Source organism: Pocillopora damicornis, chromosome 9 (assembly GCF_964200805.1).
Source record: "Pocillopora damicornis chromosome 9, jaPocDami1.2, whole genome shotgun sequence".
Classification (NCBI taxonomy): Eukaryota; Metazoa; Cnidaria; class Anthozoa; order Scleractinia; family Pocilloporidae; genus Pocillopora; species Pocillopora damicornis.
The window spans coordinates 22,801,786-22,813,950 of record NC_142678.1 but is presented as its reverse complement, the minus strand read 5'-3'; the positions used below and the strand labels follow the sequence as shown (position 1 = coordinate 22,813,950).

Below are 12,165 nucleotides of genomic sequence, written 5' to 3'. Positions count from 1 at the left end.
GTTAACATCAAGTGACATAAGATGTTCTCCCCCGCTCAAAAAAAGCTTCTATAGAGAAGAAATAGCCAAACATGTGCTGTAATTCTGAATTTACTTTGAAAAGGGGGCTCCCTCAAGAAATATTGTACTGATCATCATTATCATCATTGTGGTCACCATCATCCTCATCTTTACCACACTAATCTCATATGCTCATTAATTCACAGCTCTGCAGGTGTTCCTGTTGGTCCCTGATTGGATAATCAAAATCACAAGATCAACAAGAACAGTAAGAACTTAATGTAGTTGGATGAATACCTTGACATCTTTCTTGAGGAAGTCATACAGAACCATTTCATAAATTGCTGAGCTCAGCTTCACTGCTTTGGTAGGAATATAAGGGGCGATAGCCTGATAGAGAAAATAAATAAAATCATGGATAACTCAAACTAATTTTGAACCTCCCAGTAAAAAAATGGAAAAGGAAAGAATATTCACCTCCAGCTGATGTTTTCTGGCAAATTTGTATACTTCATCTTCCCAGAGTTTCTTGTCATCACTTAATACTTTGATGCACAATCTACACAGACAAAATTTCAAGAAGAAAGGTTTCACAATTATCAGCTGGCAACAGGGCTTCATCAAAACAAGGACATGTAATCACAAAAAAAATCTTTGCAAACCTGGCAGCTGTCTCATATTTTCCTTCCTCCATCAAAGATTTCAAAAAAGCTCTTCCAATATCCTTAAATGTATAAAATGAAATGCCACATGTAAAAATTTCACTGCACTAAAGGTTAAATGAGAATACTGACAGAAGTAGAGGACAAAAAAATCTTCACTCTTTTCCTCCTCATATTTCATAGTACTTACTGTCTACCATGTAATTCTTATGAATATTTTTCTTTATTCTCATCACATGTCTGCTTGATATTGTATCGACATTGAAAGGAGATTTTCTGTCTTGATCATTCAAGGGAGTAAAAATCTTAGAGTCTACATTAGAGGAAAGAGGCCTAAAAAGGTGAACCTCATCCAAGTATATTGTGTTATAATGTGACTAGGAGTGTTGCCACTCCTACTTGTTGGCAGACTTATTCATTTACAGATTAGCCCTCTCCATTTCAACAGGTTTTCCTATCAATTTTATCTACTACAAAGTAGCTTGCCACAAAACACACACCCCACATGAAATCAGTCACAACATGACCCTGCATCTTACACTCCTAGACCAGAGTCTAGCACAATAAACATTGGCTATGAGGAAATCTTTGTCTTACTTGATGATTATGTTTCTTGACTTCTTTACTGTTTGTTTCAGATACACTCAGAGCTTCCTGAAAATAAAGTATTCAGTTAAACTGTTAAACATATTTGTGTTGCTGAACACAGGGAATAAACCTTTAAAAAAGGTTGATCAATATGCTTGGTTGTTAAAATCTCCTTAGTAGTTGCATAAACAATTGACTACACCTACACCTACACATATCAAGAAAATGGAAGCACTAGGGTATTTTGACTTTGTTGTGATTATTACCAAAAATACACAAGACCAGCCTCTGAGCTTTCAGCAGCCAGCGATACATACAGCTGGTAAACAGACAGATCATTTTGACCAAAGACAACTAAGATATTTCTTATATACCTCATACTTTCCATGATCCATGAGCCATTTAATGTGATCATCAATATTTCTGGGCTAAGTAAAAGTAAAAGCAGCTGGTGTTAATATAACAACCATCATTTAACTCTTAGGATCAAAACAACATAATATTATGTACCTTCGCCAGGACAAGATCTTTAGGGCTAACAATGTAAAACAGATTCTCTTCCACAACATTTTCTGTAAAGAAAAAACCAAAATTACAACAATTGCATTAATATTTGATCACAACTGACACTTAGTAGTCAGTGGAGATAAACTTGCACCAAGAGGCAGCATTATACAAATAAATGCTGTCCTCTGTGAAGTGCAATGTGAGTCAAAGGTCTCACCAAGAAAGATTTACACACCAAAAAAAACTATAAAGTTCTTCAAGAAGTAAATTAAGGTATTTCCTTTATGATATTTCACATACACTGCTTTAAATAATGTCACAAAGAATTCTGAGAAGGTGGTTGTCAGGTCAGGCCAACATGGCCTGATGTTGAGCACAACTCCTCCGACCTTTTGTTTATAAGAATGAAAAAGTCAAGAGATGCTTAGGGTCCCAGGGTGGAGATCTGAGACCCAGATCTTCTGATTACCAGTCCAAAGCATTGCCTCTGCACCACAGAAAACTTGCCTTGAGATACAGTAGGTTGTTTAGAATGTTTATGAGTTATTTGCATCAACTTTAATAAAAACATTTTACATCTTATTTTTTAGGAAATTTCATTGTTAACTTTGTTTATCTTTTAACATGCAATTCATTCCACAAATAATTTAAATAAATTTCTTAGTTCAGTGTTTTTCTGTGTGGGACCCTTCCTACAGAGAATTTTTAGCCAAACTCATTGTGGTTCTGTATTCACTTTTCTTGCTTACTTGCCATATTTCAATTCCACCCCAAAGGAAAAGGTTGATAGTAAGCAATGGATAAAGGCTGAAGTAGTGTAGTGACGTTCAGGGAAGAGCAATAACTTCAAGTATTACAAAGTTGTCATTTTTATAAAAACTGCTATGCTGTCTATTTTTTGGTACACGCATGTTACCTACCACCATGAAGGAAAGAAGAAGGACTGTCCAAATCATCATGCAGAAATGCTAATAGGTGTGCAATAAGTCAAGTATCAAGAGTTGATAAGACATGCATCAAAATTATGATTTATACAGTTAATATTATAAATATTATACAATTCTCTCATTTGCCACGATGTATGGAGTGAATACTGATAATAATAATAATAATAATAATAATAATAATAATAATAACAAACTATAGATCTTAAAAGTAAAAAACGAATATGAAACACCAGCAACAACAGGGCATAAACATCAACAGACTTCCAATGAGGCTATTTAACACTGATTGGATTGGCTGTATACATTACATCATTACAAAACAATTTAATTTTCTCAGAAGGCAAACAAAAGGATAACTACTTGTAAAAATAGTAAAGGCAAGGAATTCTGAATTGACAATTGTTAACCAATAATTGGTAAATATTAAAAATAAATGATGCCTGGCTGGAATTTCATTAACAAAAATATTAACTCAGGCTCTATTTCACAATTTAAATTAAGTCTTAAAAAATCTTATTAATATTAATAGTAACTGTGGTTTATTGTCTTTTGAGAAGACCTAGCATCAGTCTAAACAAGTCAGTGATGTTCATGCCAGGAGTCCTTGTTACAGTTAATTTTCACACATAATGATCTAAATGCAATTAATAACTGACCACCTGCATTTAAATTGATGAAATTGTTATCATTGCACACTTTTATCGCTTTTTTTGTAGAGGAAATCACATTACTTTGAGTGTAATTTGGAATAAATTAGCATAAGTAAATTTTTTCAAAGACTAACAAAATTGTGGTCTTTGAAAAAATTTACAAGTCCTTTTTTATTCCAAATTGCACAAGAAAAATCATGTGATTATGTATTAATAATATACATGAAAAAATATGAGATAGCTTATCATAATTATGCAGAAGCAAAGTGCATGCATCAAGTGCAAAAATAACTTATTCAAACCTGTGTGTTCAGTCAAAATAACTGTGTACAATCAAAACAATAATGTACAATATTTTCACATCTTTAAGGTGCAAAAAATTTCAAAGTCCAGCTAAACAGTTCAAGGAATTGTTCAGTCTGGGTTGTTACTTCTTTGCACTGAATTAACCCTCTTCTGCATTGAATTACCTGAAAACTGCATTTATCTTAACCACTCAGAACTGAGTAATTTTTTCATGTATCTTATTAAGAAGGTAATACAACACAGTATCAGTCAAAATAAGTTAATATTCAAATGCAATGAAAAGTCAAGATCACCCATTTTCCAATTGTTTTCATCTCTTTAACCCTTTAACTCCTATGAGTGACCAAGACAGAATTTCTCCTTACAATATCAATACAATATCAAGCAGACAAGTGAGGAGAATAAAGGAAGATATCATTTAGCGGATTATGAGTTGATCCAATACATAATTCTCCAAACTAAGATCACAAGAACTGTATGACAGACAGTGAGGAGAATTACTAATAAGATTGTGGGAGTTAAAGGGTTAAACTTAATGTAAAGAAAAAAACAACAACCACAACAACAACAATAAGGAAAAAGTCAGCAGTGACAACCACAAAGTCATACCTAAATGATAATCATCACATCGATAATGTTCAAATCCTCTGACTGACAAAGCATCTGCAGAAAGCTCCTCAGGTTCATTGCAGCCCTGTGGTGTTAAAATCCTTAACTGTGGTCTGTGTGCAACTAACTGTTCACCTTTCTGTTGGTCATGAATAATAATAATAAAAAATACTTTTAATCATCTGGTTTATTAAATGATATATCTATACGCGTATTTAGTTCTCATGAGCTAAATGGCTGGTTGCTATTAACTGACCTTTTGTGTGCCTTCCTCAATGTTTGTCATGTACGACAGAATAACCTGAAAAAAATAATTACACCTTTTGAAAACGGCAAGATGGTACTCCCAGCATCAAATAATTCTTAGAAACACTTCTACCCATCATTTTTCCTTGATAGGTGGTACCAATTTGAATCATCCCTATTGATAAGATTGTGACCTACACAATTAGAATAAGTTACAAAACATGCACTATAAGTTTTCATTTCATTGGTGATCCACATAACTGATATAATTCTAACCCTATTATAAACCAAGAAAAATGGCCACACTGGTGAATATTGGCTTGAGGTCATGGCAGTACAGACTGAGGGCCACTATTCCTCAGAGCGGCTCAAGTAAGTGAGGTAAGCAAGTAGTTTATTATATGGCACTTTTTTATTTTAAATTTGCCACCCTCTGAGAACAAAAACACAAGGCTCATTATTTTCATGTAAATGGTCTGTAGGGCAAAATCCCAACCAAGTAAGAACCTACAAAAAGGCTTTGATTTGCCTCATGACTACCTTCTCATATAATAATTATCCTCATTACATGTAAATAAAATTGTTGCACCAGAAATATTTTGGCTTTTAAGTGTGCATATGAAAAAATACACTAAAACACTTACCAAGTCATCTTTAAGATATGCAATTCCAGAAATGTAATAGTCAGTTTTGAACCTTGCAACTACAAGAAAAGAATAGATTTGAAATCAGTAAAACAAAGTAACACTACGTATGAACTGATATACTCAATACTTGTAGATGATTCTAAAAAGGCAAAAGTTTTCTTTAAATGAGTGCACTCCAATTCACATTCACCTATTTCCACAACCAAAGGAGGGAGATCTGACCTTGGAACCAGCCTTTCTTTAACCACACAAATCTGTAAAGAGATAGAGATACTACAGTGTCCTCTCTGCCATTTCAATGAGTACTCTCAGTTGTTGCTCTACCAAGCTTTTCATTTAAATATGAGCACAGAGTCTCTAAAAGTTGATCACTGTTATGGTACTCAGTACCAATCTAATGAAGGAGGAAACATTTGATACCTGAACCATGTCTGCCCAGCCAATTAAAAGAGTGACATCATCCCTCCAACACAGACAGCAGCGATATAACTCAGGTCTATAACTGGAAAATAATGCACAACGTTAGTTTACAAATCAAACCCTATATGATACAGCTTTGAACCTTAGGCTAGTAACTGTTAGAGAAGGAGGTTTCTTGTGAAGATGTAAACATTCTAAACTTGGATACTATGCTTTCAAGCACTATATGATTACACTTACTTTCTGGTTTCTCTCTTTATATGAGTTATTACTCTGTGAGAATTCATGTCAAACACCTTGACCTCCTGGAAGAAACACAGTCACATAGAGTTACTCAAAGTAAATCAATTCAAGGTGAATCACATAGAAATAAATAACATCAACTGATCTACAAGGCATAGGCAAAAAGTCGTACTGTGTCATCAGCCCATGCTATAAGGGATGCTCTCCATTTTATTGTTCTGATGTTTCCTTCTCCTTCATGTAAGATACTTGACTTGTTTCTGAACCAGCCTCTCTCTGTCAAAATCAACTGTAGAGAAAACAGTCATACAAAGTGAAATTAAACAGATTCAACAAATATCATATCAATCAAAGGTTGTAAAGTTTTTCTGTAAAGGGGGTTACAGATGCTTAAAATTCTAACCAGTGCAGTGAAGCAAAAGGGTTTTGAAACCTTTCCAAGGGGGAAATTCTCATGATCACCTAATATTGGCTAATTTATGATGATATAATAAAATCAGGGTGGCAGATCTAGATGCAACTCATTTAATTTACCTATATCTAATAGGAAAAAGGAAAACAGCACACCTTTGTTCCTCCTGTAACATACATTTTGGTTCTTTTCTTGGAGAACTCAGGATCCAAAGCTACTGACTGGAAAAGACACGGAAATAGTGACATGCAGACTATGAGTTTAAATTCATCATTACATACACTAAAATGGCAAAAATATCCCCTTACCTTAACAGGAGTGTCAAAGCTGGCCTGGACATTGTTTTCAGAGCTATAAAGGCCATTTATTACAACCTAAAAGCACAAATCAGTTCAGCTACTTCACACACCATTATTTTAAACACAATTCAATATCATGTCTGTATAAGAGAAGTTTATAAAATTGAGGAAAGACCTCATCTCCCATAATGAAAGCCTGAATATGCAAATCAGAAGATGTGAAAAAATAGACAAGTCAATTTAATTAAGAGTTTAAAATGAGAGAATGTGAGGATTGCTCACAAAGAAATATTTGTACTTAAAGAATAAAATAATCTCATTTTAAATTGGTTTAACAGTACTCACTCGTCCATCATCAGAACAGCTGGCAACATAGTCTCCACTCTGATCAATGCTGATTTGATTGATAGCTGTAGTGTGCTAAAAGGATATGTTTGAAGAACTGTGAAAATGCTAGCACAACTATTGTTGATTCTTATCAAGAACTACAATGGAGCAATTTTCAGTCAAGTATTGATGGTAATCTGGGATTGCATTCATTTGGGTTTGCTTCATATCATTTGCTGATTGCTCCAGAAAACTCTCATCAGCATCTAAGCTGGCCAGATACCTAAACCAATTGTAACTTGTTCATCCACACTTTCCCATGCTTTAGGCAGTTTGCCTGTGTTCACTTTAAATAAAGAGGGTAAGTTTCCAAGGACACTGTGGTGCTGCAATAGTAGCAGATGTTAGGAGACAATTTGGTTTAATCAACTAAGTCTTTAATGTAAATTGACCACTCTAAAGAGTTTCTAAAGCTGAATTTGGAGAAACTTTGTCAGCAAATAACACAGAATAATGTATTTCATAACCTTTCCATTAATATATAGTTTATGGTGGTTATGCCTTTAAATAGCACATTTTTTTTTTTGCTAATTACTCCCGGAATGGTTTACCACACCCTAAATTATGGCAATTGATCTCTCCAGACCCTCTGTTCAATAAAACGATGCAATAATCAAAGTGAACAGAGATGGTCTCCAACAGTACTGGGATATGTTTGAAAGTAGATGCTAAAGAAGAAATACTTAGTAGCCAAGTTATTGTGGATGCTGTATTGTTTTGTTTCTACCATAATTATAATATCTTTCTGAAATAGTGTTATTTTGACCATCATTCTTGTACTTACTGATGGATATTTTTTACTACTGCTTGGGTTTCCTTGATGGTCCAGTATATGAACAACTCCATAGTGAGTTCCAAGGGCAAGAAACTACAATGAGTATTTGAACAAAATCTTATAACTTGCAAAAAAAATTTAACAAATAGATTCCAGGTTGCCGTGTATTTGTTCAGAATGTGGTAAGAACAGAAAAGCGGCCCACCAGGTAAAGCAGAGTGAGTCTCTGATGTTCTTACAGCATTTTGGCATCTTCTATGATCTATTACTCTATCACAGGAACATGGAATCCATTTGTTTTGCAAGCAAAAAATTGTTAATGGTGAGGTCATCTATACTGTATGTCTATCCTATAAAATAGATCATTAGAAAGGACTAATCAAACTGCGCACATAATTCAGCTAATGATATAAAAACTGTTTCACATCGCTTTTGTACACCCTTGGATTGTTACAGTTATGGTGTATGAGCACTGCCCTGCAAAGCAAGTAAACCTTTCGTCCCTCTTCATGTTGAAAAAGAGAAACATCATTGCATACAGCCAAAGTCTTTGAAAGCTTCCATGTTATTAACATGTACTATAGTTTGTGCGCTGAGGTTCGTTATGGTTGATCAGGGGTGAACCTATGCTTTGCACGATAATATGGACCCATATGGCCCACACTGACGATTAACTGGGGGCGGGGAAAGGAAGGGGAGAGTGGTGGAGAGAGAGTAGTTATCGAAATTAAAATAAGAGGAAAGCTAACAGGGCCTGGTTGAGCTCTGCGATCGCACCTTCGTGTGGACTGCCATACAACTTGCGCACTCCTCTCCATTCAGAATAGTATTCATGGCATTTCCAATTCTTTCGTATTTTAACTTGGGTTCCACCTCGTCCTCATCTTCTTCAGACCCCTCTTCTTCATCATCATCATCTTCATCTTCTTCGTCGTCATCATCTTCTTCGGCTTCCTGAAATTCATTCCCCGGTCATTCCCAAAACAATGAAGCCTCTAATTTAAGACAATTAACTATTCAAAAACTCCAATAACACACTAATTTAATAATACCGGGTCGTTTATGCCGGATTTCAATCTCTGTTCAAACTCGTTTCGCTGGGTAGTACTTGGTGTAAGACTGCCCAAAATGTCCCGGGCCACCGCCCATACTATTAGTACTGTAGTAAGACCTATGGTACCCGCAGGAGTTGTAATACCTGTAGAACCTGTAGTACCTGTAGTACCTGTAGTACCTGTAGTACCTGTAGTAGCTGTAGTAGCTGTAGTACCTGTAGTAGCTGTAGTAGCTGTAGTAGCTGTAGTACCTGTAGTACGTGTAGTACCTGTAGTACCTGTAGTACCTGTAGTAGCTGTAGTAGGTGTAGTAGATGTAGTACCTGTAGAAGCTGTAGTACCTGTAGTACCTGTAGTAGCTGTAGTAGCTGTAGTACGTGTAGTACCTGTAGTACCTGTAGTACCTGTAGTACCTGTAGTAGCTGTAGTAGCTGTAGTAGCTGTAGTAGCTGTAGTAGCTGTAGTACATGTAGTACCTGTAGTATGTGTAGTAGCTGTAGTACCTGTAGTAGCTGTAGTAGCTGTAGTAGCTATAGTAGCTGTAGTACGTGTAGTAGCCGTAGTACCCGTGGTAGCTGTAGTACCTGTAGTAGGTGTAGTACTTGTAGTACCTATAGTATCTGTAGTGTCTGTAGTAGGTGTAGTAGGTGTAGTAGGTGTAGTAGCTGTAGTACCTGTAGTAGTAGTAGCTGTAGTAGCTGTAGTAGCTGTAGTACCTGTAGTACCTGTAGTACCTGTAGTACCTGTAGTACCTGTAGTACCTGTAGTACCTGTAGTACCTGTAGTACCTGTAGTACGTGTAGTACCTGTAGTACCTGTAGTACCTGTAGTACCTGTAGTACGTGTAGTACCTGTAGTACCTGTAGTAGCTGTAGTACCTGTAGTAGGTGTAGTACTTGTAGTACCTATAGTATCTGTAGTGTCTGTAGTAGGTGTAGTAGGTGTAGTAGGTGTAGTAGCTGTAGTACCTGTAGTAGTAGTAGTAGCTGTAGTAGCTGTAGTAGCTGTAGTACCTGTAGTAGCTGTAGTACCTGTAGTAGCTGTAGTAGCTGTAGTAGCTGTAGTAGCTGTAGTACCTGTAGTACCTGTAGTACCTGTAGTACCTGTAGTACCTGTAGTACCTGTAATACCTGTAGTACCTGTAGTACCTGTAGTAGCTGTAGTAGCTGTAGTACGTGTAGTACCTGTAGTACCTGTAGTAGCTGTAGTAGCTATAGTAGCTGTAGTACGTGTAATAGCCGTAGTACCCGTGGTAGCTGTAGTACCTGTAGTAGGTGTAGTACTTGTAGTACCTATAGTATCTGTAGTGTCTGTAGTAGGTGTAGTAGGTGTAGTAGGTGTAGTAGCTGTAGTACCTGTAGTAGTAGTAGCTGTAGTAGCTGTAGTACCTGTAGTACCTGTAGTACCTGTAGTACCTGTAGTACCTGTAGTACCTGTAGTACCTGTAGTACCTGCAGTACGTGTAGTACCTGTAGTACCTGTAGTAGCTGTAGTACCTGTAGTAGGTGTAGTACTTGTAGTACCTATAGTATCTGTAGTGTCTGTAGTAGGTGTAGTAGGTGTAGTAGGTGTAGTAGCTGTAGTACCTGTAGTAGTAGTAGTAGCTGTAGTAGCTGTAGTAGCTGTAGTACCTGTAGTAGCTGTAGTACCTGTAGTAGCTGTAGTAGCTGTAGTACCTGTAGTACCTGTAGTACCTGTAGTAGTTGTAGTAGCTGTAGTAGCTGTAGTACCTGTAGTAGCTGTAGTAGCTGTAGTACGTGTAGTACCTGTAGTACCTGTAGTAGCTGTAGTACCTGTAGTAGGTGTAGTACTTGTAGTACCTATAGTATCTGTAGTGTCTGTAGTAGGTGTAGTAGGTGTAGTAGGTGTAGTAGCTGTAGTACCTGTAGTAGTAGTAGTAGCTGTAGTAGCTGTAGTAGCTGTAGTACCTGTAGTACCTGTAGTAGCTGTAGTAGCTGTAGTAGCTGTAGTACCTGTAGTACCTGTAGTAGCTGTAGTACCTGTAGTACCTGTAGTACCTGTAGTACCTGTAGTACCTGTAGTACCTGTAGTACCTGTAGTAGCTGTAGTAGCTGTAGTACCTGGAGTAGCTGTAGTAGCTGTAGTAGATGTAGTACCTGTAGTAGCTGTAGTACCTGTAGTAGCTGTAGTAGCTGTAGTACCTGTAGTACCTGTAGTAGCTGTAGTAGCTGTAGTAGCTGTAGTACCTGTAGTACCTGTAGTAGCTGTAGTACCTGTAGTAGCTGTAGTAGCTGTAGTACCTGTAGTACCTGTAGTACCTGTAGTAGCTGTAGTACCTGTAGTAGGTGTAGTGCTTGTAGTACCTATAGTATCTGTAGTGTCTGTAGTAGGTGTAGTAGGTGTAGTAGGTGTAGTAGGTGTAGTAGGTGTAGTAGGTGTAGTAGCTGTAGTACCTGTAGTAGTAGTAGTAGCTGTAGTAGCTGTAGTAGCTGTAGTACCTGTAGTAGTTGTAGTAGCTGTAGTACCTGTAGTACCTGTAGTAGCTGTAGTAGCTGTAGTACGTGTAGTACCTGTAGTACCTGTAGTAGCTGTAGTACCTGTAGTAGGTGTAGTACTTGTAGTACCTATAGTATCTGTAGTGTCTGTAGTAGGTGTAGTAGGTGTAGTAGGTGTAGTAGCTGTAGTACCTGTAGTAGTTGTAGTACCTGTAGTAGGTGTAGTACCTGTAGCAGGTGTAGTACCTGTAGCAGGTGTAGTACCTGTAGTATCTGTAGTAGGTGTAGTAACTGTAGTAGCTGTAGTAGGTGTAGTACCTGTAGTCCCATTAGTATCTGTAGTACGTGTAGTAGGTGTAGTAGCTGTAGTAGGTTTAATAGCTGTAGTACCTGTAGTATCTGTAGTAGGTGTAGTAACTGTAGTAGCTGTAGTAGGTGTAGTACCTGTAGTCCCATTAGTATCTGTAGTACGTGTAGTAGGTGTAGTAGCTGTAGTAGGTTTAATAGCTGTAGTACCTGTAGTATCTGTAGCAGTTGTAGTAGCTGTGGTATCTGGAGTACCTGTAGCAGCCTTAGTAGGGGCGTCCAGTGGTGTAAGGAATTGTAAAGATTCCTTTCTACCTTCCAGCAAATTTTCCAAGCATTTAGATCGACTAGTCTTACTTTAATCAATCGATCAAACTTGGATAATTATTAGGCGTAAGGCAGTGAAACCGAGTCCATACTCAAAGGGATTGATATAAACTAATGGGCGAGAGAATATATAGAATATAAACGTAGTTATGTGAGTCCTGAATGGAACCTTCTACAAAGTACAAAAGACGATTTGCACAAGCTTATGAAAGGAACGTCAAGGTTCACACACATTTGATGAAGTTAGTGATATATAAGAATATTTTCTAGCTTTTATATTTTTTTACGCGTCCTATCTTGTTCTTACGACTGTGATGTCCCAT

The 12,165-nt window shown here is 36.9% G+C and overlaps 1 protein-coding gene across 1 annotated transcript in view; it reads right to left on the bottom strand.

The window, feature by feature from the left end:
* Window positions 1-12,165, bottom strand: part of LOC113675867 (vacuolar protein sorting-associated protein 41 homolog) — a 21,092-nt gene extending 8,927 nt beyond the window's left edge. Inside the window, exons 1-22 of the mRNA XM_089181611.1 lie at window positions 12,150-12,165; window positions 11,726-11,830; window positions 8,751-8,869; window positions 8,476-8,652; window positions 7,708-7,791; window positions 6,882-6,956; window positions 6,546-6,611; window positions 6,393-6,458; window positions 5,998-6,114; window positions 5,823-5,887; window positions 5,583-5,664; window positions 5,353-5,416; window positions 5,160-5,218; window positions 4,526-4,570; window positions 4,270-4,408; window positions 2,678-2,725; window positions 1,761-1,822; window positions 1,625-1,678; window positions 1,260-1,316; window positions 663-724; window positions 478-559; window positions 298-390 (exon numbers count right to left, since the gene is read on the bottom strand). Coding sequence (XP_089037737.1) covers window positions 298-390; window positions 478-559; window positions 663-724; window positions 1,260-1,316; window positions 1,625-1,678; window positions 1,761-1,822; window positions 2,678-2,725; window positions 4,270-4,408; window positions 4,526-4,570; window positions 5,160-5,218; window positions 5,353-5,416; window positions 5,583-5,664; window positions 5,823-5,887; window positions 5,998-6,114; window positions 6,393-6,458; window positions 6,546-6,611; window positions 6,882-6,956; window positions 7,708-7,791; window positions 8,476-8,652; window positions 8,751-8,869; window positions 11,726-11,830; window positions 12,150-12,165 — 1,737 coding nt within the window. The remainder of the gene's footprint in view (window positions 1-297; window positions 391-477; window positions 560-662; window positions 725-1,259; window positions 1,317-1,624; window positions 1,679-1,760; window positions 1,823-2,677; window positions 2,726-4,269; window positions 4,409-4,525; window positions 4,571-5,159; window positions 5,219-5,352; window positions 5,417-5,582; window positions 5,665-5,822; window positions 5,888-5,997; window positions 6,115-6,392; window positions 6,459-6,545; window positions 6,612-6,881; window positions 6,957-7,707; window positions 7,792-8,475; window positions 8,653-8,750; window positions 8,870-11,725; window positions 11,831-12,149) is intronic.